This window comes from Leopardus geoffroyi, chromosome C1 (genome assembly GCF_018350155.1).
Source record: "Leopardus geoffroyi isolate Oge1 chromosome C1, O.geoffroyi_Oge1_pat1.0, whole genome shotgun sequence".
NCBI classification, from domain to species: Eukaryota; Metazoa; Chordata; class Mammalia; order Carnivora; family Felidae; genus Leopardus; species Leopardus geoffroyi.
In genome coordinates this window covers 7,397,326-7,422,896 of record NC_059328.1, presented here as the reverse complement: position 1 = coordinate 7,422,896, position 25,571 = coordinate 7,397,326, and the positions used below count along the sequence as shown (strand labels likewise).

The window sequence follows — 25,571 nt, the reverse complement described above, 5'->3', positions numbered from 1 at the left end:
TTCTTCCCTCATACAAGGTGCCAGTCTCCACGTTCTTGCTGTTGCTAACAAGAAGGCAAATTAGTATTCTGGACAGTCCCTTCTTTGACAAACATCCAGTTCAAAAGAATAACACCACCAAAAATTCCATTTAAAACTGGAAGTCAACGGTGACGATGATTCATTAACCTGAATATGAGCAGAGAGGCTCAAAATTGCATTTTTTAATTTTGAAAAACTTTGCCCTTGTTTAAAAATTTAGAAAGTTGGACTTACTCTCCGGTAGGCTCCAGTTCACTGATCTCAAACCAAACCAGAAGATCGTACTTGCTCATGCTCTGGCCAAGGCTGGTTTTGCTCATGGTGTTTAACTTGGTAGCTGGAACTTTCAAAAGTTTTTAGAAAACGTCAAAATCTGGTCCAAGTCTACTTAGTAAAAGTATAAACTTCTCTTCAAGGACACACTTGGGAAAAAGGCAACGAAAGTCAGGGCTCCATTTCAATGCGGAAGACTCGGAAAAATGTCACCATCTACAGCATTAGTGCCTCTAAATTCAGAGAACTGGGAAAATGGAGAGTCGGCTTCTTTCTGCCTCTCAACAAACAGTATCCACTGACGAGAAAATGGGTTTCGTGCAGAGTGAACGTGCTCACAAAACTATTCAAAAACCTTCCTTAGACTGTCATATGTTCTGGCATGTGTAGCATGGTAACACTGTGGGAGAGACAGTGTGGACAGAGCCTCGTACGTCACAGGCTCTCTTCAAAGCTGGAGTGCGTGAAGGAGAACCCGTGCTCCCACCCAGTGGTGCCCAAACCTCCCTGCGCATTGGAGTCACCCAGGGATCTTAAAGCAAAGCCCAGGCAAGTAAATCATAATCTCCAGGGGTGGGACCCAGTCCGCCAAGAAGACTGAATCCCGTCTAGGGACTCTAATGTGTGGGTAAGTTTAGGAACCACTGGTCCAAGATGCAAATACAGGATTCTATAAATGATCTTATGTTACACATTTTCTTCACATTTAAATTCCATATTATTAACTGTACTGGTGAAATAAGTTAGCCCAAAACACAGTATTTCCAAGAATTCCAAATTCTACATGGTGGGTATTTTGAAACACTACACAGAAATTCTAAAATCTGGCAATACAAAGAGCGCTCTCTGCTCAGAACCTGGGAGCACTGGAGTGAGAGTCCAGTGGCTTGGGATCTAATACCGTTCAATCGCTAACTATCCATGTGACTTGGGTTGAGTTGCTTAATCTCTGGGAGTCTGTCTCCTCATCTACAAAACGTAGATCATTAATATTTAGCCTGCTATCTTGAAAAGGTATCGTGAGGACCCACTCACAGATACCTGGGTATTCAGATACCCAGGAAGTATCTAAAGGGGCCCAATACATACAGCACCAGTCAAATGTTAGCCTGTCTGCACTATTCACTCCAGCTGAATTCCACACTAGTTGGTGATGCTAGTCAAGAAAAAAATAGTGTCACTGATTCTGGTGATCACCTGATGGTCAGAAAGTGAAATCAGAAGCATTAAAAAAACAAAACCAAAACCCACTCGCTAATAAAAATCTTGAAAATTAAAGATACCATTACAAAGAATCCAAACGAGCAAACACAATGAGGCCCTCACCTTATGTGGCGATATGAAAGAGGCACAAGGAGAGAAGGTGTGTCCTCACATCTCTCCAAAGGAAACGTGATCCTGACAACATGCTAGACTCTACGTTTGGGTCAAGCAGCAAGGAGAAACCCCAGCGTTTCGTAGGCAGGGAGCCAGGCTTTAGGATGAGCCCGGAGGACGGTTCTACATCTAAGGCAGAGCTAAGTCGGCTACTAACCATCTCGTTTAGGTGCCCTCTCACTCTGGCAGCTGGGAACTGGCAGAGGGAGGAAAGGGGGCGATGTGTCTGCCCCATCCCGGAAGGTGGCAACAGCGGAGGAAGCAAGCGCGTTGGCGTGCTCAGAAACCGCGTCCAACACATGCACATTCACATAGTCAGCTACAAGAAACCGAATCAGTTCAATCTTTCTCTCATGGTCTGAAGGCAGGATGGAGAGCAGCAGTACGGAGGTGGAGAGCAAGTGTGGGCGGGGTGGGAAGGTGGCAAGTGGGCAACAAGGAGAGAGGATGAGAATGAAGAGAAAGCAAAACAGATGAATGAACATGCAGAATACATTTGATACGCAAAGAAACGCGCGGTCGCCAATCGGTTATGAGGAGTTACATACAAAAAGCAGAGAGATTTAGGGACAGGGAGCTTATCAAAATCTGTAATAAGAAGACCAGAAAGTTGCCAGGGAGAGAGAGCCCTATCGTTTCTGACTTCCCATTTAAATCAGGAACCAAGAATCCCAGCTCCTGCTAGACACAGGAATATGTAAGCACACACCAAGTGGAGCGGGAATGTGCAAATGGTTTCTACCTGAAAAGCCATCAGAATCAGAGCCGTGTCACCCCAAGGAGGGCTCACCTGGCTTGGAGAGCGGCATGGGCGGAGGGAAGAAGCGTCGAGATGGCTGAGGCGGGCTGCAAAGGAAGGGGACAAAGTTCAAGACTGAGAAAGGGTCCCATCAATGGCGTGTTTAAATCCCCTCTAGAAACGGATCCCTGGCACTTGCAGATGAGGCCTAATATCAGATACCAGATATAACCCCACACAGTGAAACTGAGGCTAAGACATTTTAACAACAGTGCCCTTGGGTGTCCCAGTGAACAAACAGGAGAAGTTTTCTGCTAACACGGACACTCTGCCATCTCCCAAAAGGCCCCATTGCTGCTCTCCTCATCACTTTCAACGTCTCTACTTACAGCCCATGCTTCATATAGTTCTGGGTTAGTTAGGAACAATTACACAGAATTCTCATGTCCATCACCTCAACTCTCTATCCTATTCAAAGTCTCTTCCTACAAAAGAGATAGCACCCCAGGTCAGCTGGGCAAAATTCAATGCGCTCTACCTACAATTAGTGGTTCGGTGGCTTAGAAAAAAGGTGGTGACGTTTCTAAAGAGGAAATTATCAGGGACCACAGAAAAGTGTTCTTCAGTTCTCTTAGTCCCGCAAAAGATTTCTTCCTTCCCGTCAAGTGGCAATGACAGTAAGAACAAGCCAACGATAATATCAGCAACAAGAATCTTTGCTTCTCTGGTCCAAACCTGTTAAGGTCCTGTCCTTGCAGGTGAAGCGGGTGCTGCTGATAATGCCCAAAGACTTCAAATACTATCGGCTTGGTTTTGATATAGTCCACGAATGATTCAGTGACCTCCACTGCAATCTAATGAGGAATAAAGCCAAGCTAGATTAGGGAATGATTTACTCTAACAAACCCACATTTTTGCTGCAGTCAGAATTTTAGCACTCCTGAGGAGCCAGGGTGTGCTGGGGATTTGACTCTGCGGGTCTCCCACACCAAGACAGGGCCTCCGCACTGGTTTTCATTCTAAAGCAACTTTAGTAATAAACTTTAGGCCTTCCAGACCCTCCGTCATCTGCACCTGCTGCCCTTTACACACTTACTGTTTTGGCATAAACTCACCTGCCACTCCTCTCTCCCCTGTTGTGCCTGAGGACCTGCGCAGGCTATCGCCCTGCCTGTTAAGGCCTGCTCCTGTCTCTGTGCCTGTAAGTCATTCGCAGACTTCCAGGCCTGGCTTGAATAGTAACAACAGTGAGAAAACCATGCCTGTTGACAAGGCACCAGGTACATAACCAAGTCTGACCCACCTTTTCTTATCACGCTACATCCTTCAGAAAGTTCCCACCTCCTTTCCCCACCCAACTACCAACCCCGCCCCCTAGCCCCACAGAAAAAGTAACCTAAAGTATCTTTCTGTTAATGGAAATAACTTGCCCTTCTTTCTACTTCCTTTGCATTTAACAAATACCTTGCTAATAAGTAAGGTCTCTAGGCCATGTGATACTACTGTTTCAATATGCGTTTTATTTCTCTATCATCCTAAGCTCTTCCGGGACACAACCCTCTGTGATTCATCACTCTTCCCTGGTGGCCTCAGCACAGTGCTTGTGCACACTATCCTCATGAGTATTTCTCAGATACACGCATGCTCATACTCATGCAATTAAACATAAAGAAAGTGGGTTTCGTGTTTGCTGTTCCGTCTTCAGAGCTGTCCTTTCCTCTCGGACTTTAGAGAGCGAATACGGTTAACAAGAGAAGGAGCGTGGTTCAGGTCGTAGTGAATATCCTAGACACCACAGCCACACTGCTCTGGGCTTAAACCCCATCTCTGCCTCTTGTGAGCGCTGTAACCTTGGTGAGTGACTTTAACTGTTCTGCGCCTCAGTTATCTCAGCTGTCATTTGGGGGTCATGAGGGTCTGCGGTAGAAAGGTGAGGATTAAACGAATTAAGACACACAAGTGTCTCAGAACAGTGACTGACACAAAATAAGCTCTCAAAGAATGTTAGCTATTGTGAGGATGACGACTTCTGAACAGAGTTTGGGTGACCCTTCCTGGAAGAGACAGAAGCTCTGTTGTCTTACTCCACGTCTGAGAGAGCTGTAAGGGGCACTAATGGATTAATCATAGTATCAGCTGCAAGGAAAACAGACTGAATCTTAATTTAGCTACAAAAGATAACATAGTTGTTTTTTTTTTTTAACCTTATTTGCAACTGAGCAACGTAAGTATCTTCTAGTTTAAAGAATAATAGGTTAACTTTAACAAAACTCCTACTAAACGTGCTTATTTTTCTAGGAAGGAAACGCTAAAAACAACTCACTACATTCAAACTGATGGAAGATTTTATTGGCAGACCAACCCCCACATTGTTACACAGGGAAGGCTGGCTGCACGGTCTGCTGAGGATGACCTCACCGCTCTAGCCACTCCCTCCATTGTCTATTCTCACCAGGAAGCTCCCCCCACCCCCCCACCCCAACCCCAGGCACAGCAGTTTGGACGATCCTTCCTCCTGGGCTGAGAAAGCCAGAGGCTGCCCACACAGGAGGAGGGCCTAACACCAGCCGCTATGGGGGCCCCCAAACCTGCAAGGCCTTTGGCAAAAACCACTTACATTCTGCACGTGATAAAAGCCCAGAGGACTTCCTCTGCCGTTGTTTTTGAGGGGTTCAGTGGAGAACGCTTCATCATGGCGATGCAAAAAGCTTAATAAAAAAATAAGACACATGAATTTCACATTAAACAGTTTCATCAACATCGATGTCGTAGGAACCTGACTTGGATCGTATGGAAAGGAGCAGCCTACTTCAGCAGAGGCTTTCACTGAGCCAAGTAATTTGCAGTTCCTTGTAATGCACGTTTTCCATGATCACTCAGATAGCATTTTAGATTTTATTTCAAAAATGACCGAAAGATTAACTGACCCTGACCACTTAGCCACCTGACCGCATATGCAAGACCTCTGATAGCAGAGCAAGAGTGAATTCAGGGAATTATTGTTTCTTTGTAGGAACATATTTTACTGAGAAAAAAAAATTATAAAATCATTTTGTGTAGAAAAAATGTGGCATATTCAGGCTTCTATAAGGTCGTGCTAAAGCCTGTGTTTGGCATTCTTGCCTAGGAGTCTCCCTAAAAACCTGCAAAGAGTAGATTTAAACGTCAGCTCCTCCAGGAAGTCTTCCCCAGCTCACCCAAACAGTTCTGTCTTCCCACAGCACTAGGGACCCATTTTCTCCTCGACAGCAATTTCACTCTTTAAAATAATGTATTTACATGCCTGTCTCCCCGAGAGACAGCGAGTATCTCCTACAGCGCTCCAGATACAGAAGATACTCCTGAAATATTTGTGAAGCGATAGACTATGCTTTATGCTTATCTCACAGACTGTGAGTTTTTATTGTTCTCTCTTCCTACCTATTAGCCTGAAATGAAAAGAGGTAGAGAATTAAAGAAAACTCAATACAAAGACTTACTCCCAGACAGAAATATCCATCGGAAGGACATCCCACAAGAAAACAAGGCGGGGAAAGGAATGAATCCTTCGAATAGGGTGCCGAAACCAGGATTATGAACTCCCTGTCTTCCAAATCAGTTCACGGAGTCTGAGGGCAGCAGTGTACTTTTGCCCCACGTTCCTCATCCCAGATGCCACGTGCTGCGGGCACTGAAGCGTTCCGCACAACATGCACCTTATTGGTTTTCTTCTCACTCTTCTCCTTAGCCCACTCTTTCTCCCCTACTTGTACATCTTACTCCTTTTTTTCCTTCCAATTTCTTCCTATCCAGACCATACACCATACGTGCCAGAGGCTCCAGGGGCATTACTTGATTTGCAATCTATACTCCTCCATGTTCTGCTTATTACAGCAGGTACAAATATCCTGGGGTTCCACACTGGTGATGCATGAAATCGTCCATACTGCTTGACAGCTGTGTCTTCTCTACACAAGCCAGATAAGAGTCTGTAATAGCTCAAGAAGAATCTGAATCTTCTTTCAACATGAGTCAACATGCCGTCTTCTCCAGAGCTGACCCCAGGTAGAGATGCTGCTCTCTCTTTGGAGATGTTAGGACAAAAGATCAACCTAACATTACTGACATTTCAGGTGCCAGTTAACCAAGGAGGTCTGTTTCCTAACATATTCCAGTTGCCCCACAAGAATAACGATGAAAGCTCAAAGCAACTGGTTCATCTAGCAAACTCCATTGCACCCCCCCACCCACCCATGTTAACTTAGGGTTGCCAGTGAAAACACACTGAATGGGCAAAATCAATACTTCAACAACAACTAGGAGTTAGAGCAAATGACATTAGTGGTCTACTATGCAGTAATCACATTTGCTTCAGGACTTGGCTAAAATCTCTAGAAAGGCGGTGCTTTGTCAACTGCATTAGGATGCCTGGGAAGGCCGAGGCACATTCTGAGGGTGAGGGACAGCAGAACTTTCTAGAACAGCCTCGTGGTGGCACCAGGGGCCAACTGATGGAACAGGGCGGGTCAGATGTCACTCTCTGTGGCCCTTCACAAGTACTGAAAAGATATACTGATGTCTGGAGGCATTAAAACTGAAGACTGACAAAAAAGTGTTTTCCGAGGGAGGTCTTAAAAAGAATTTCTGGGCTCAAGAGGGTTATAGGCTGGTGAGAGCTTGTAGGAGGAGCCAAACCCGTCACATCTTCTCCACATACTAGCTATTTTTCAGTTGATGTGGAATTTTACTCTCTTTTATATTATTTCAGTACTGAACAGGCATAATTGGTGGATGGACAATTCACTGCCTTCAGGCTTGTTTATTGGTAAGATACTGCTCCATGAAGAGCATTAGAATGACTAATAAACAGGCTTATCTAGATCAGATCCTGTACTGCCAGCAGAGGGGACAGGCCACAGCGGAACCCTGTGGCAGATGCACGGTCACACTCCTCCCCACGGCTAACTCTCTTTCACACCATTTTACGTGCCTGGTAGCAGTCCCATCTGGGGTGAAGAAAGCCTTTATTTCAGAAACTGCTGGTTGTGTACCTGATGAGAGCGGTACTACGTCACATATGTGGTACATCCTGTGGTTCACAGAGGACTGGGTCAACAGCCAGGATGGCGGAACCGGGGGCGGCTTACTTGAACTGACAGAAGATGTCTGCGTACTCCGGAAGGATCCCACTGGCCTGTAGCACTGTCACGCGGAAAGTGAAGGCGCTGCCCAGTTTCAGGTGGTTGCCAATCTCTTCAGAAAACCCTTCCATGACCATCTTACCATCCAGCAAAGTGCTTGACTTCAAATCTAAAGAGGGTCAAATTAGCACACAGGTGATCCAAATAATGCACACCACCTTTCAAAGAGGAGAGAGCAGAGCATTTCCGCTCCCAGTGGATGAAAGCAACTGTCCCCCTTGACAGTGCTCAATATTTTCCCCTCTTTGAAAATGTCCCCAGTCATAGTAAACTCTGTCTACGTACCCAAGTCATTCATTCGATTGATTTCTTCTGGAGGAGTGATGACCTCAGAACTCTGACCCTGCCCTTCCACAATCCTCAGTTCCTCCAGAGACAGACCAGAACGAGTCATTGCCACGGAAGGAAAGTCATTCTGAAAACAGGCAGGAGCAGGCGGATGATCAAGCTGCACGGCAGTGTGTTTGCCCCAATCTCCTTACTTATGTCTATTTGCCCAACACGTAACGGTGACTGGAAAGCTATGTGCATTGAGAGCTGCCTGAGAAAAGGCGATACAATAAAATATAAATACCCCTTTACCTCTGTAAGTGTTAGATGTGTCCCATGATCTACGAACAACCCCGGGGTTACCCATCTTTTGTGATTCTAGTCAGAAGAACGGTTCTCCAGTGAACACCCTCCTTATAAACCTGTCTTCCACTTTCTCCTTTTATGAGGTTTTTCTCCTTCCAGAAGGCTTCTCACCTGATTAAAGTACTCGTTATCAAAAGATATTTTAGCTGTTCCTGATTGTCGAATTCCGGAGCCATAATCAGGAGCTTCCTCATCCGCTAAGTAGGGGGAGAAAAAAAGGATCAAGTGAGACTACATATGGGGCAGGGGGGAATGGCTCCTGTTGGATCATAAATAGGAAAGGAGTGGGGCCCTCCGGTTCGAGAACTTTAATAAGAGATATTAAAGAATAAGGCTTATGCATAAGAAAGGAAGAAAAGCTGGAAGCAGGAAAGTCACAAAGGGCTGCTTCCAGCTCTACTCAGGTAAATTTACCAACCTGCTTAGCTCAAATGAGGCTAGTTAATAAAGAACCAAGTTTTATCCTTGATATTGTTCAAATGTCATACCTAGAAATACCGATCCTCCGCTTGGCAAGATGATGTTCAATACCACCCAACAAATATTTGAAGAAGGAATATTTGCAGAGATTTTCATAAACTCCACCCTGGCGACTATGCCACAGATTTCCATGGGGAAAAGCTGAAAGGTCGCTCAACACAACATGGCACTTGGAAATTAAAAGACAAAAACTACAGGAAATGGCCACATTCTTCCCTCAGAATGTAGGCTGGATCATGGAGAAGTATAAAATATCGGAATCTTGATCCATGCCCAACAAAAGAGAGGCAAAGGACAGAGCTGTCTACCTGAAGTACCCTGCAAGAAAATTAAGCAAGACAGAGTCGTGGAAATCCTGTTACTTCTGAAGCAGTTTTACCAATGTCTTTTATAAAGTCAATCCGAGAGTTGTTCTTCATGTTCTTCATGTTAAAGGAGATCCCTTCATCCCGTTACTCCAAAATAGCTGTAGCCCAGACTAAATAGAATCCGTTTATGATACTCGGGAATAATAACTAAAAGGAAGCAGTAAAGGCTTTCTCCAAGGCAGCCCGTCAATCACGTAACCGAAGCGTGGCCCCCACACAATGGGACTGCTCTGTCTCTCGGCAAAGACTCCCCAGCTCCCAGTCCGGGAGAGGGTCACCTACCTGCAATGGCCTGCACAGCCACACGCAGAAATCCCCGCACTTCGCCCTTCTCGCTGACGATGGCCACCCTGTGAATCAGGGGCACAGGATACAGCAGGTTGCTCAGGTAAACAAATGCCCTGGAGACAGAAACCGGCAAACATCTGAGCATCCCACAGACAGAGAGGCTGGCTTTCAGAGTTACCGAGAATATCTTCAAGAAACTGTGAGCTGGCTTCTGGGCCCTGTCTTAAGGTCACCTTTCTGTTCTGTACTCCCAGACTGCCCCCTCCCGCCCCCGCCCCCATTGCTTTTTCAGCACAGATGATACAGAAAGAAATGCAAATGCTTGGTAAAGCAGTTGACAAAGACCAACTTATACCAAATTACTTCCTATAAAAATGATGAGTTAAAAAAAAAAAAAAAAAAGACTAGTTGGAGGTCGAAGAGTAACAATTGGAAGCAGACTTTCGAGGTACTGCCCTATGGATGCTGCTAAGGGTGGAGAAAAGGGAGCCCACCGAAGAGCCTCACCTTTCAACATAAGCAATTATAAAGGTGTTTTGTTTTGTTTCTCCCAACAGATAAAACACAAATCAGGAGACAAAAAAGGCAGGGAAATGTGATGAAACACAGTTAATTACTCTAAAATAGATTTCAAGTCACAGCATTACGGGTCTTTATTTTTCCCCTAGGAAATGACTGTTATCTTCAGGCAGGTGACTGACACACATGAACAGAGAGGCTCTGTAGCTAGAAGTTTCTGCGTAGCAAGCATATAGGAGACCCTGGAAGGGCACTGAGACAAATGTTGAGGGAGAAGACAGCTGATCTCTAAAGGGCTGCTTTTGCTCCTGGATCCAAAACTTAACTCAGAAATGCAAACACAGAAGGGAGGTTACAGACCTCACATGGTCGATTTCAAACAAACTAGCAGTCCTATAGCACATTTGCACTCTTTTTACTTCTTCCGTTATTTTGTAGCTACTGAGGGTTTTTTTTAAATGATAAAAATGCGATCACAAAGCTTAGGAGTGTTCACGTCAATCAGTGGATGGGATACAGAATCTAGTTCCCACTGTTACTCCTGTCTTCCGACTTGGTATATGCTGATCTTTGAACACAAGGCAAAACAAAGAGCAAACATTTGCACCAAGGAATCAAACATAACTGAACGTGACACATGTGGCTTTCTGCTTCTTTTCCTGCTCTGTATCTACTTTAAAACAAAGAGAAAAGAAGATGGAGGGGATCCGTGGGGTTTCAACTCAATGTAATGACAAAAAAAAACCACACACAGAAAATAGACAAAATACACCACAGAAAAACAAATGTTAATAAAACTCTAAGAGCATAAATGAAATGTGAATGAAAAGTATAACAAAAATAACTAACTGTAAATAAAACACTGAATCAGATCAAATGAAGTCTATTTCCCTTTCAGTCTGCTCCAAAGGCGGGGAGGGAAATGCTAAGAAACAGAGGATTAAGACTTTGTTGTATAAAAATTAAAAAATGAAAAGTCTTCTAAAAAGGGTTACAAACGAGACTCTCAAACATCAAAGTGCTGTGACAGAGTTTAAAGACTAAGAATCTGGCTTAAGGTACCAAATGGATCGTTTGACTTCCAAGGCGGCACCACACAGACCACCTCTGTCTCTCAATGGCATTCCGGCCACACCTGCTGGCATTCGACGCCTGGCCATCACCGAGCCACTGCACATTCTTGTCCCCTGCCTGGAGTCCTCCCTGAACGCTGCGACCCGCCTGACAGCACTGATTTCACACCTTCAGGTCTTAGTCTAAACACCGCTCTCACGACAGCCCCTGCTTCCCGCCCCTCCACCGCCTCTGGTGTTAAATGATCTCGGTAACACGATTCCATCATTGCTATGATTTCCGTTTATTTATGTGATTATGTGTCTGTCTCGCCCACCAGACTGTGAACCTGTGAGAGCAGAAATCATGTCTGGTTTTGCTTGCCCCTGCCTACAGAGGGTCTGGTATATCTGAGTAAATATACTCAATAAATATCTGGTGTACGACTTAACGTCTAGGTACGTAAGTGAAGAAAAAATGATGTGCTATCTTTAAGTAGAAATGGAACATTTCCCAGAAAAATGGGTTACACCAGAGGTAGAGAAGCAAAGCCATCCAACCTTACATACTAGGTTGATTTTTCTAAGCTATACTCAAGATGGACATTAACTATATAGAACAAGTTTAGGTTCCTCGCTTGTCTTGATTTGCATAGCTGGTTTTATACTTAGAACAGGAACCCCTGTTTCTAATTTTCAAAAAGCTTACCACTTGAAGGCACCACATATCATGTTCACACACACATTACAACAAAGCACTGTCTGAGCACACATTAAAGACAAGAATCTCCTTTCTGCCCGTGGCAATGGCTATTGCAAAGGTGAACAAACAGAAAGTATTCTTGTAAATTTCCCTTTTTAGAAGAGAATTCTGTAATCCTATAGCAGTGGCAGGGGCACTGTGGCCACACAAGGGCACAGTCGCCAGACAGCTCCCTGTCCTATTATCAGAACAGAGTCCTCAGCCCAAAGTCAATGCTGTATTAAGTTCTCCTCTGAAGTTTTTTAAACTGGAATTTTAATAAATACTCTGCATTCTTGAGAGTCCTTCTACTTTGAGCTAGCAGACTGAAGGAGAACAGGGATGAGACAGGGAAAGATGTAAAGGATATATTAGCATAAATTCTGTGAAGTTACATCAAGAAGGGAAACAAATTTTGTCAACATAAAGATAAGACAAATCAGTATAATTATGGTTCTAGCTACAGAAAAAAAAAAATGTCAGTTCAGACTTAGGTATTAGAATAACCATCTTTACTCCCTTTTAACCCAGAGACTAGCTTAAATATTTTACATTTCATCCCAAATTATGATGGATGGTTCATAACATCCCAGCATGCCATAAGAGAACAGCTAAAGGGACAAGCTCTTTTAACATTCACATAAAAATCCACCAGAGGCAGCCAAGGCCAAGAAACAAAACCTACAAATGGAATTTCACAAGAAACTGGAAAATTTTACGAGGGAATTGTATTTGCAATTAACGTGCCAATAGGGGAAATCCAATCTTGTGAATCACAAAAACAGGAAAGAGGTCACTTCTCTTACCCAGATGTTGACCACTACATAACTGGGTGATGTTGGACAGGTGTCAGTTTTGGTTGTGGATGCGAAATGTAGTTGAGGGCAAAAGTAAAGAGCTATCTTTCACTCTTCTGATCGCCATGATCTCACCTCCTCCCCCAACCTCTTCCTTGCAAGGTAGTTAGTCTTAGAACCCGGGGAAACCAAACACATGGAAAAATCAATTCCTGAAAGACTCTTTAGTGTGTCTTTAAAGTGTCAAACAGACACGTTAACTGAAAATCAGAGCAGAGTTGATTGCTTTTACCTAACTTGTATCAGATATGATCACAATGAATAAAACCATAGAGAAAATAACGCACATATTTTAGAAAAAGCCAGTGAATGCCCACATTAAGTGGGATTCTGACTTCAGTTCTCCATACAAGTGACTCAAAATACAAATGCCTTGGAGTAGAACTCTTCACCAAGATACTCGTTTCGCTAGTGTGGATGACAGAATCTCAAAGATATAAAGGATCTTTAAGGCTCTTCGTTTTCCCACCTAACTCATCATTGTGCACTCGAGAACCCAAGAGGCCTCGTTTTAAGTTAAGCCTAAGCTAGGACTCAGATTTCAGACAGTTAGGGCCAGTGCTCTTCCCAAGGTGCCATGTGATGCGAAGCTCCACACTCCTCACTGTGTTGACAGAGTCTGACACAAACAGGTGGCGTTAGAAGCTGCGCAACTGGCACGGGGACCAAGCCGTTTTTGAACAGAGACTTGGTTCTAACTTCCGACCTTGTTAGAACGCACACAGCCTCAAAATACAAAGAGCGCATGGTCCCATTATTTGTACGTAGAACTACTTTTCTCAGAACTACTTTTTAATATAAATCATCTTCTCCAAAATACTAAGCATCTATTCCTGGCAATACACTAATAAAACACAACAGTCATGGCTGCATAATCCCTTCATGTTTATTCAAGGGAACACTGAATAAATGCCCCTCCCCTGTCATAAGACCCCAAGACTGTCTAATATTAAATTACGACCCACGGTCATATTTGAGACTTTCATGTCTACAAGAAACCTCTTCTTTCCCCTCTTTCCCTAAACAGCGATCATTTGCTTCAGTAGTTATGTAGCCCTTGCCAGGTAAGGACATGCCGACACCACACGAGGAGCTCAGTTTCAGAACCTAAAATCCCCACTGGGTCAGGACACTCACTGCCCTTCAATTTTTAGATAACTGGCGCTTACCCATTTAACACTGACATAATTCCCTATTTTCAAAATGTGTGGCTCTAATGAAGCGTTAAAATTAAATTTCATCCTTTAAAACCTAGGCAGACTTTTGTATTAATCCAGTGAGTGCTGCACTGTGGAATTAGTAATGAAACTTACTTGAGCATGAAGACTGGGTTCAGACAAAGACTCCAGTATTAGGAGGGTGTGCGTGAGAGCTCTGCATCACTGACAGATGGAGTCAGAGACAAGGCCTCAGTTTGGAAAATCAAACTAAACACAAAGCAGTTTCATGCAGTGCTGAACAAATATCCATTGTTGATGGTGTCAACAGATCACTTCATGAGATTCATCATAAAGCCTGTAGGTGAAATTTTAGCAGAAGCCAAACACCTAAGAGGCTCGGTGAAACTGGCCAAAGAAAGGCATCCATCTCAGACAAAAGCAAACTTCGTGTTCCTGATTCTTGTTTGCACTCAGAGAAACTAACACTCCTCCCGATTCCACGCTCGTCCTCTTGATTCCGGCTGGTGTGCCTAACCACGGACTTGCTCTGCTCTCAAGTCACCCCCACATGCTTCCTCACTCCCCTTCCTACAAAACGGAAGCATCAGAACACAGCAACATTCTTCGACCCTGTAACCTGTGACTCTTAGCTTTCGTTCCTTTCCCCTCTGGGGTTTCGTCCTTCGGAAGGAAATTACTGGGCACTCGAAGACCAGGGGTCCTCCGCTTAGAGCCCTCACACACCGCCGTGTGCTATGCCGAGCAGGCTGCGCGCCTCACAAACACTGCCTGAGGGCCCGTCTCTCGCCAGACTGGCTTGTCACAGGCTGATCTGCTGAGGAGAGACCATCCAGAATTGCACAAGGAGCCTCGTTAACGCAAGAGCTGGTCCCTTTTCGCCCTTCTGACGATAACCTCACCAACCTTCCCACTAAAATGAACCATGGGGATCGGTCGTAAAACGGGTCATGCCCGTCACTGAAGAGCTCTGATCCCTCCTCCGTCCCTGCGTCAGAGCCGGTGTCGTCCACGAGCGCCTCGTCCTCAAAATCCTCCATGTCGTCTTGCTGCTCGTCAGCCAGCTCAGTGACGTCGGAGTCGGCCGTGGAAAAAGTGGGGGAGGGCGTGCGGTCCGCAAGGCGCTCGTTCACACAGCCGTGGAAAATGGGGGAGCTAGGCACGAGGGAAGACGCCGACGGACACAGCCAAGGAGAGAGGAACAGCTGGTTAAACAGGAAGCTACAGGTGCCAAAAGGACAGAACCCACTGGGGAGCCAACACGGTACAAGCGAGTGGAAAAGCAAAGGGTAAAATCAGCATAAATCCTCTGGTTCAGGTGAAAGGCAACAAGGACTGATCCTTAGAATAAGAAAAGCAAAGGAAATACACAGGTAGAAGACCTCAGGTGAATAGTGTGCTGTAAAAATGTTTCCACTTTCCAGGTCACACAAAAGATCAGCGGCCAGGCCTCAAAGGAGCCACTCAACATTTGGTGCAAAAATATGGTTTAGACCTTTACCCCGATTCCCACATCATCTCCGAGCAGAAAACAAGATGGATGGAATGGCGTACAGCAAAGCAAGTTTCGTGCCTTGCTTGGGTGAGAGGTGTTTGGCCAACTCAACTCTTGAAAAACGCTCCACTATTGGAGTAGAACGGAAAGGATTTAAACTTCATTTCTACAAAATACTAGGACTTTGCTCCTCCTTTATACCCAGTTCCTTTAAAACTGTCAGAAAATTTTTGCAATTAAAAAACAATTGAAATCCTGAAATCATTAAGCTAAAACTTAACATCTCTCTGCTTTTAAAATTCTAAACATCTAAGAACTTGGACTCCGTATGGATTCACAGAGGCATTATTTGTTTTCACTACATGTTGAAATTTATGTACACACAAAAGAGGCTCAAGAGGATGACCAAGGTATGTGGTTGGCTCACCCTTACAAAGACTATCGTGAGATAAACTGCTTTAAAAAAAAAAAAAAAAAGTGAGGACACATCGGATCATGGAGAAGTCGCAAGCTGGTAAGCTGTAAGTCATACTGATTTTAAACTGGGCAGGATACAGACACAGGTTTTCTTTTAAATCTGTCTCGTTCAGGGGTGCCTGAATGGTTCACTGGGAGTCCGACACTTGACTGTGTCTCGGGTCATGGTCTCACAGTTGGTGCATGGGTTCAAGCCCCATGTCGGGCTCTGGGCTGGCAGTGTGGAGCCTGCTTGGGATTCTCTCTCTCCCTCTACCCTTGCCCCTCCCCCACTCATGTTCTCTCTCTCTCTCTCTCTCTCTCTCTCTCTCTCTGCCCCCCCACTCACGTTTTCTCTCTCTCTCTCTCCCTTCCTCCCTCCCTCTCAAAAATATATAAACTTTAAAAAATAAATCTATCTTGTTCAACTGTAAGAGGCAAGGAAGATTGTGAATTACTCCAGCCGAAAGTTGAGACTTATATCCGCACGCTGAATAAAATGAAGGGAAATATACCAAATAATACAGTGGTCGTGTATGAATGGATAAGATTATACATGGAACATTTTTAAATTTTTTTACACGGAGCATTTTTATACACTTTCTTTTAACTTTCTGTAATATCTGCTGAGGTTGAAACAAAACCATTCACTATTTAAAAAGAAGACACCAATGAAATCATCACGTACCTTCCTACCAATTTGAACCAATGGAATCGATCATAAAATGGATCGCTGCCAGTCATGGTGGCTTCGCTTTCATCCTGGGCACCAGAGGCCACCTCACCTGCTCTGTCATACATCTCTCGCATCAAATCCAGCCTCTGCCTGCATACACACAAACATAAAGTGCACCGGGTTAATATCATGAGATTGTATTACAATTTCACTTTGGAAGCATCTTCCATGCGAGATTTAAAAACAAAACAAAACAAAAGCTGCTTCCACCATTTAATGATATTAAAAAAGAACGAAGGCCAGAAGTACAGAAACTCAAACACTCAGTATCCAAAGTGTCTGAGTCTAGACACAAGCCACCAAAAGCAAAAAAATGTCTACCTAACCTCTGCTGAATTATAGGAGAAATATAGTTCAATGGTAGATGACACCTCCAATATACCCAACAGTAGAAAATATGTCATCAACTTAAATGCAAAGGAAAACTACATTATAACTTCCCTGTTTTTTACTCATCATCCTCCAGAACAGAAAAGATGACTAGTTATTACATCCAAGATAGAAATAGGTATCATGAGACTGGAGCATTGAAAACGTAAGAGGGGCACCTGGGTGGCTCAGTCGGCTGAGCGTCTGAGTTCGGCTCAGGTCATGATCTCACGGCTTGTGAGTTCGAGCCCCACATCAGACTCTTGTGCTGACAGCTCAGAGCCTGGAGCCTGCTTCGGATTCTGTGTTCCTCTCTAGCTCTGCCCCTCTCCTACTCATGCTCTGTCTCTGTCTCTGTCTCTCTCTCTCTCTCAAGAATAAACGTTAAAAAAAAAAAAAAAAAAAAGAAAGAAAAAACGTAAGAGGGTCTACGGAGGGACAATTTAGGTCATATCTACAAATGACAAAGGTGTCAGAGTGGGATCCACTCACTTAGAAGAAAATGGACGGACAGTAAATGTCACAATGACCTTTTAAATCTTGCATGGAAGATACTTCCAAACCATCCAGAACCACAGAAGAGGATGCAACAGTGACCTCCTCACAGAACGGAGAGTCTGAGGGAGCCCATCTGACAAGTCACTGTTATTCCCTAAATAAAACAACACTTCCTTCATGACGAATGTTTCCATACTTGAGCTTCTCCAAAGACCAATAATGCGTCGCTCCATTCTTCAGATCCTGCACTTGTACGGCCACCACCGTCCGCGGGAAAGGCCTGTCGTCGTGAGTCTTTTCCACCTCAGTGGGAAGCAACTCCGGAGGCAGAGGGGAGTACAAGGTGTCGGTCAGCAGAACAAACTGGAACTGCACCTACGTGAACGGAATAAACCATGCAAATGGCCTCCGTGTTTTCAGCAAGTCAGCTTCAGAAACAAGGCGACAGAATCACGCCCCACAGGGAAGAGGTCAAACGAGTAGTAGGTGCTCAACAAACAGCTTGCGATCAATGGGGGAAAATATGGCCGCTTGTACATTAGTCGCAGAGAACCATGCTAATGTCAAATGAAGCTATTTCCACACTCTGTTTTCCTGCCCTGGCCCAGTGTGTTCACACAAACTAAAACCTCAGGGCACGTACCTTTGTTGACTGAGTGAAGACTCTTGAGAACGTACACAAGAGAACAAAGGGGGGGACCTGCGAGTCTGTCTCGAGCGCCTCACAGAGAGAGGGTGGAAGCGTCACAGCTGGCTTTCTGTTTCAAATTCCAGGGTCACAAGCGCTACTCTTAAAAGTGTTCACTGTATGGTAAGTGCTTTTCAAGCACCATGTCATTTATTTCTCGCGTTTTCGCCTACAAATATTAATGACATCTAAGACACAGTCTGTGCCTTCATTTTGTCTACTTGAAGAGAGAAGATAAATAATTACAAAATGAAATGGGTTGCTGAGATTGTGAATGAAGAAGACATCTTATCCCTATTTTACAGAACTAGACGATAGCCCTCGGGGAAGAGACCGAATCTCCCCAAAGCCGGGCAGTCTGTGCTCTCTCCTGCCATGTGACACTGCCCACCCCCCATCACCTTGCGGCCCCCAGGCCATTCGGCGGTGGCACATACGGTGGGATTCAGCACGTGAATCGGAGATGCGGTGTGACGGTTCGGTAATGAGGAAGATCGGGAACATTTATCGTCTTTTACCACGTCCAAGAGCTATTCCAGCTCTTTACATGTCCTTACTGTTTCATCCCTCACAAAACCCTAGACGGCAGGGGCTGCTGCCAAGCCCATTTTATGGATGAGGAAATGGAGGCACAAGGCCGTCAGAGTCAACGCAACCAGGAGAGCTGGAATTGGAATCCAGCCGGCTGAGGGCAGAGCGCTTGTCCACTGCACGAAGCTGCCTCTCACACCCCAGAGGAGGAGGGGCACTCAGGACTTGCAGCTATAAATGTAATGGCAGAGAACTAAAAGCAAATTGAGAATTTCAGAAGCGCAAGAGTAGCTTTCTCCTACTAACATGTTTCCCTAGCTCTTGTCGGAATATAGTCTCCTCTGTAAACAAGCTAGAAAACATGTTCTTTTAAAAATGTCATGTAATAAATATTTAATTAGTGTCTACTACGTTCCAGGCACATATGTAAAAGAAAGGCACATATAAACCTGTTTCATAGCAAAAAGCAGCTGAGTTCACCCAAGGGAAAGGTCAGCTCAAGACTGGGAGCCACGATCCCCCTCGGACTCAGCTGTGTCTCCAGACGACCCATGTTCTCCCGCCCTCCGTACCTTCTTCTTCAGTTCCACACTGATGGCGTTGGCCTCCTTCAGGTAAACAGCATTGCCCCAGAGTAAGTCCCTTAATGAAGTAAACTGGTGAGACTTCCATTTCCGGAAGGCCCACTGGGCCAGCTCAAATTCATGTTGTGTCCAAGGGACTGAAAGGGCAAACGAAGCATGATTAATGGTGATCTCCTAACTATGTAGCAATGACATCTCTCCTCTACCTCATCTGTCTTTTCAAGTTAAAGTATTGTCCAGTTTTTCTCCATTCACTTGCTTTTGTCTTCTTCTTGTCAGTAACGCTTACTAAATTCTGCTGATATTGTGAAGGTAGCATATACATTTTGGAAAACTTAAAAAAATCCTGCTATTTAAAACAGTACAGGGGCGCCTGGGTGGCCCAGTCAGCTAAGCGTCTACTCTTTTGATTTCAGCTCAGGTCATGATCTCACAATCCGTGAGATCGAGCCCCGCGTTGGGCTCTGTGCTGAGCATGGAGCCTGCTTGGGATTCTCTCTCTCTGCCCCTCCCCTGCTCAGGCCCGCACTCTTTTACAATAAATAAACAAACATCAAAAAAGTAAATAAAGCAATGTATTAAAGAAATATACTTCAAAAAAATAAAAAATAAAAAATAAAAAAAATTAAAAAAAAAGAAAAGAAATACACTTCCTTTAAAAAAATACACGTATCTATTATAGGGCTTATAATAAAGAAAAGTCCTCCAGTATACCGTGCAACTTCATGTGTATCTATTTTTCTTGCTAGTACAGGAAGCAAAAAGGTTAAAATTTTACTTCACTATTAAAAAATGAGTTTAGTACATAGAGTTCCTTCAAAGTTAATTTATCTGCAACATATACATGAACTTCATATATACAGTAATATGAAACATATATGTAAACTGCCCAAGAGATTTTTGTGAAGACCAAGCTGAGAAATCTTGTGCCCCGGGGAACACTGCCAGCCCCGCTCCCACGTCAGAGAGCACAGTCTGTAGAATGGAGAGTCTCTTGAATCACCTTTAAACCGGCTCGGCAAAATATCAATAAACGGTAGGGTCACCTATGATCAAATCCAGCTTTGACCACAAATAAAGGGCTAATCTGATAGTACAGATCCAAAAGATCTACAGTAGGAAGTTTCCATCTCTAGATTTCACCTTCTTCCTCCTCTTCCTCCTCTTCCGTTGTCTCGGCAGCTAGGGAGCGGGTCTCAACTTGCTTCTGCAAGGCCTGCAACTTACTCTCATAGTCCTGGATGAAAACAGAGGAGAGGACATGTAGGAGAGGGGGGAAGTGGAGGGAGGGGAGGAGAGATGAGCGCAGTATTGGTGAAAGCAGAGAGAGCAGAAGATAAAAGAAGACAGAGGCAGGAAGCGACAATAAAAAGACAGACACAGAAATACATGGGAAAAACCCACAAAGCACACAAGATGGTGTGTAAAGGGTAAGTGCTGAGGAAAGCTAATGGCAGTCTCTCTATTCCCTCAGACACAAGAGTTCTTTATGTGGGGCTCAGGTCCAGATGGGGGAGATTTCAAGGGGGAAAAACGCAGGTGCCCCTTAAATTTATTCAACAGTAGTACTTAAGTAGTACCTTCACACATCAAGGAATCCCAGGGAAAAACAATACTGGAAAATTCACCAGTATCACCAACAATTCTGATTATCTAGCTGTTTGGATGGGAACTATGGACTCTGAAGCTCTCTGTGGATGAAATATTATTGTCTTTGCAGCTGTACGATGTGGCCTTCAGGTAACCAAAGGATCACAGTGCTATTAGAACCAAAATAATCTATAGATTGTATTTATTCAAGAAAGATATTCTAAAATATACTATTATGATACAAAACGTATTATTGTAATACACATCAGATTTATCCTTCACTTCTCCATCTACTCCATGCGTTCTCGGTGAGGGCGGTATCACCCTGAAGAGGGCAAAGAGTGGCTTCTGAAGGATACAAAAAAATCTTACTTTTTATATATAAAGCACAAATGTATACACGGCATGTAAACAGATGTAATTAGGTATCTGAGATTAAAATTTCATGGTGGGGAGAGATTAAGGAAAAAGTGTCTAAAAAGGTTCCTTGGAGCGTTAACTTTAAAAAGTTTGTGTTGCAGGGGCACCTGGGTGGCTCAGTCGGTTAAGTGTCCAATTCTTGATTTTGGCTCAGGTCATGGTCTCGTGGTTCGTGGGTTCAGGCCCCACTGGGCTCTGTGCTGACAGTGTGGAGCTTGCTTGGGATTCTCTCTCACTCTCTCTCTCTCTCTGCCCCTCCCCTGTTCTCTCTCTCTCAAAAAATAAACTAAAAAAAAAAAAAAAAACCAAAAAACAAATTTAAAAAGCTTGTGTTGTTTGAAAAAGCAGAGACCTTCACATAATAAAATACCATATCGTAGCATAAGCATAGCATTTTAAGATCTACTACTTGGATTTCCTGCTTTCTTGGAGTGACCCAATTACAGGCTGTCATGAGACAGAGGGTTTAGGTATGACCATGTACTGTTGTCAAACAGAGCTCTCCAAGTCACAAGTCAAATATTCTATTCAGTATGAAGGACCACTGAAAGCCTCCTAGCAAAGTCTATTACAAAAGGAGCTTCCAATGGCGATGCTAAGGAGGATGTAAATATTCTCAAGGCTCATCATTTATCACTTAGAGTCACAAAGGAAGCGTTGTCTCTTTAGCGGAGCTGGCAGTGAGCAGGAGCCAGCGACACAGCATCACAGATATCAAAGCACACTTTTTAGCAGACTATATACTGTGGCAAAAAAAAATTAAGCTTGCAGGTAAAAGTTTGGCTCCTGGCACCTGCTCTTACTAGTCTTAAAATTCTGGGCAAGCTAAATCCTCTCTACACCTCATTTTGTCATTTTTAAAATGATCTGCCTCCCACACAGGACTGAAGGAAGGACCAAATGATGAACCATTTAAAACCAAATGTGAAAGTCCTCTTAATTGATAAAACACACAATCAAAATGACAGGTAATGCTTTAAAAAATTTATTTTCTAAGTATATCTAGTACGCAGATCTTGGTTCTAAATACCAGTCCCCACTAAAAGGAACCAGGGCTCCTTGGGAAAACAACAGATTCCAGGTTTGAAGGAAAGTGCAGGTGAGCCCAGAGTGTCTTGTGCGAGAAAGGATGGAAGTACTCAAAGACTGATGGGGCCATTTCTGAAGGACACAGAATCCCACTGGCAAGTAAATAATAGTAACAGAAACACAATATAGCACACTGAATATAAAAGAAATCCATGAGTCCACAGTGATACTGAAAGGGGGAGGGGGGGAAGGAGCTCCTTTTTTGGGGGAAAAAAGCCAGTTAATAAATAAATGCAAAGGGATTGACAATTAGAAAATCACTACATCGCAACCTCAGATGTAGTAACTGAGTCAAGGCAAGAATCATTAAGAAATGCTAACACAATGGAGTGAAAGGTGGATGGAGAACAGAATCGTCACAGAATCCCAAGGACCACCCTAGATACATATGTGTTAATAAGGAAGAGAAAGAGCTGGGAAATGTCACATTAAATTGATTAAACTTTAACATTACTGATAATAGAACAATTTGACATTTTGTCTACCGATACGATGTGAGGGAAGTACACAGTGTCACCTTGACAGCATTCTTATCAAAAATGCTTAACTTAAATCTAATCTTGAGGAAATAATCAGACAACGCCACACATAGCCGAGACTACTGAAAAATACCAATGTAATGAAAGAGAAGAGAAATATCATAACCAAAGGTAATATACAAGCTTCGCTTGGATCTGGGATTAAAACACACACATACTTCCAACACTTATATTTTTTAGACAATTAGGAAAACCTGAAACCGGGCAGTCTACTACACAGCAGTGAATCAGTAATAAATTTCTTGGCTAGGTTAATGGTGTTAACAGAATGTCCTTGATTTTAGGAGATACACGTGGCAGTATCTGGGGGGTAAACTCCATGGTGCCTGCAACTTATTTTCAAATGATTCAGAAAAGAGAATACATAAATACGGGTATACGAAGATTCATTGCACTAGCTTTCCTTTTGGTATGTTTGAAATATTTCAAAATAAAAGGCTACTTTCTTCTCCCCTTAGAAAACCTCTCTGTTCTGTGAAGACCCTTTCAGCGAAAAGAGGAAGATGGCCGGTTTACCTAAAAATCCTCAGGTGGAAAACATGTTACTATTTTATCTTGTGGACTTTTTTTCTTGTTTTTCATTTCCCCCCTGCAACTTTTTATTATAGTAAAATGCACAGAACATAAAATTTGCTGTCTGAACCATTTTTAAGCAAACAGTTCAGCGTTGCGGAGGGAGTACATTCACACTGTTGTGTTACCACCACCATCCGTCTCCAGAACTCCTTCCACCTCGCACAACTGAAACTCCACACCCGCTAAACACTAACTCCCCACTCTCCCTGTCCCCCTCTCCTGGCAGCGACCATTCCACTTTCTATGATTTCAACTACTTTAAGTGTCCCATGTAGATAGTTCCTTCTTGTGGAATCACACAATTCTGGCTGTTAGTGACTGGCTTGTTTTTGAGATTTCCTTCAAAAATCAGTTTACAAGCTGGCCAAACTGCCGATAAAAACAAAATCCTTAGAGTCTGACAGTTAAGGTGTGAGGGAGACCTTCCCTGAAAGCTCTAGTGGCAGCAAAGCGGACATAAAAAGGTCTCCTGTAACACTATGGGCCTAGAACTTTGATTGCATTTTGCCTCGGGAAAATCTCTATCAGCAGCAGATGGGCCAAGTATCAATACTATTTCCTGAACTGGCCCTCCTCTTCCCCAAACCAGGCTGTATATGAGCTTCCAACAAGGACGCTTTGCAAGTCATCAGAAAAACTCGAAGTATTGGATTTTCCTCCAACAAATGGAGAGAGAGATTGGGATGCTATTGTTCTGTTGACCTCAGGGTGAAAACTAGGATAATTATGGAAAGCCCACCAAATAATATCTTTTAGCAGTAGCCTTTTGTGTTTGTAAGAATTCCTAACTGGTTAAATATACCCAGTATATGTAAATGTATCCAAGGCACTACACACCGGCTATTCCCTCTACGAGAATGTTCTCTCTCTGTGCCCGTCCTTCTTTTTAAGCTTACTTTGTGCCAGCAACTGTTCTTAATGTTTTTGCATAAATTATCTGAATCTTCCTAATAACCCAGAGGATGGTACTACTGTCACCCTCCTGTTAAAGAAGAAAAAGGCATAAAAAAGTTAAGTAATTTTATAAAGATCGGAGTCGGCAAGCGCGGATATGGGATTTGAACTCAAGCAACGGGACTCCAGGGCACGGTCCTTTCACCACTACCCTCTCCTGCTACATGCAGGTGCTAGGAATAGAGTGGCCAATGAGACAAAAGTCTCCCTGGTGAGGGAGAGACAGACAATCAATAGTAAACAGACACAAGATACACCCTGGTTTTGGTGGAGAGAAGTACTATGAAGGAAAATAAAGGCTGGCACATAGGTAATAGGGAGGAGAGAAGGGCAGGAGGAAGACTTTTAGATTAGGTGGTCAGGGGACGTCTCTCTGTAGGGACCACCTTTAGTCAGAGATCTAAGCAGGCAGGCTGGGTGGGGGGGGGCGGGAATCCCAATCAAAGTAGAACTAACAGCAAGTACGATGGTCCTAGATGGAAAGGAGGACCTTTTCTTGTTTTAAGGAGAAACAAGGAAACCTGGGTGGGTGGAGTGGAGGAGTGAGACAGCAGTTGTGAAGGAGGCAGACAGGGACTGGGTGATGGACGGACGGCCTTACAGGACATGGTAAGGACCGTGGATTTCATTCTGAGGGAAGCCACTGGGCAGTTTGGAAGCTGGGAAGTAACAGGGGCCTAGCGTATGTTTTAACGTCACTCTCTGTGGAGGACAGCCTGGGGACGGCAGTCATGACGCTGTCCCAGCAACGTTGAGGGAGATGGTGGTAGGAGGTCCAGGGGGTCAGCAGTAAAGGTGGTTATCAGAGAACGGGGCTGGGGTATGCTTCACGGGTAGAGGAAGTATGACCTACTGATGATGTGGTCATGGGGTGTGAGAACAAAAGGAGAAACTGAGGACGGCGCTTGGGATTTGGCCTGAGCTGATTGCTCCAGTTTAGATAGGTTAACCGTCAGATGCCAGTCAGCTATGAGGTCGTCAGGTCATAGCTGTGTGTGGCATCTTCAGGTCAGGGCAGAGGACTGACTGAGAGAACACCACAGGATTTATCACCATCACTGTGGAGATCTTTGGTGGCCCTGAGACGAGTGGCTTCAGTGGGGTGACATGGGACAAGAGTCTGACTACAGAGCGAGTTCAAGCAAGAATGGGGAGAAGAAACAATAAAAGAGCAATAAAAGGAAATAACGGGGGGGGGGGGTGGTGGACGAGTGGGACATTACACAGCACTCTTTGCAGGCACATTTCTACAACAGGCAACAGAGAAATGGAGTGGAGGCTCTCAGGCAACATGGAGTGTTTTGAAAGTGGTGAAATGAAGCCATGCTCGAATGAA

General features: G+C 44.1%; 1 protein-coding gene across 30 annotated transcripts in view; it reads right to left on the bottom strand.

Annotated features, from left to right (window-relative positions):
* Positions 1–25,571, bottom strand: part of KIF1B (kinesin family member 1B) — a 147,280-nt gene that overhangs the window by 28,194 nt on the left and 93,515 nt on the right. For 11 of the 30 annotated variants that reach the window (XM_045482103.1, XM_045482107.1, XM_045482113.1 and 8 more), the window contains 14 exons: positions 20,211–20,304; positions 19,056–19,204; positions 17,461–17,639; positions 16,350–16,487; positions 14,617–14,958; positions 9,357–9,475; positions 8,338–8,423; positions 7,876–8,005; positions 7,537–7,699; positions 5,028–5,118; positions 3,146–3,264; positions 2,462–2,517; positions 1,829–2,029; positions 256–364 (listed from right to left, as the gene is read on the bottom strand). In XM_045482103.1, coding sequence (XP_045338059.1) covers positions 256–364; positions 1,829–2,029; positions 2,462–2,517; positions 3,146–3,264; positions 5,028–5,118; positions 7,537–7,699; positions 7,876–8,005; positions 8,338–8,423; positions 9,357–9,475; positions 14,617–14,958; positions 16,350–16,487; positions 17,461–17,639; positions 19,056–19,204; positions 20,211–20,304 — 1,976 coding nt within the window. The remainder of the gene's footprint in view (positions 1–255; positions 365–1,828; positions 2,030–2,461; positions 2,518–3,145; positions 3,265–5,027; positions 5,119–7,536; positions 7,700–7,875; positions 8,006–8,337; positions 8,424–9,356; positions 9,476–14,616; positions 14,959–16,349; positions 16,488–17,460; positions 17,640–19,055; positions 19,205–20,210; positions 20,305–25,571) is intronic. The other 19 variants (XM_045482121.1, XM_045482124.1, XM_045482123.1 and 16 more) reach the window with 6 other exon arrangements.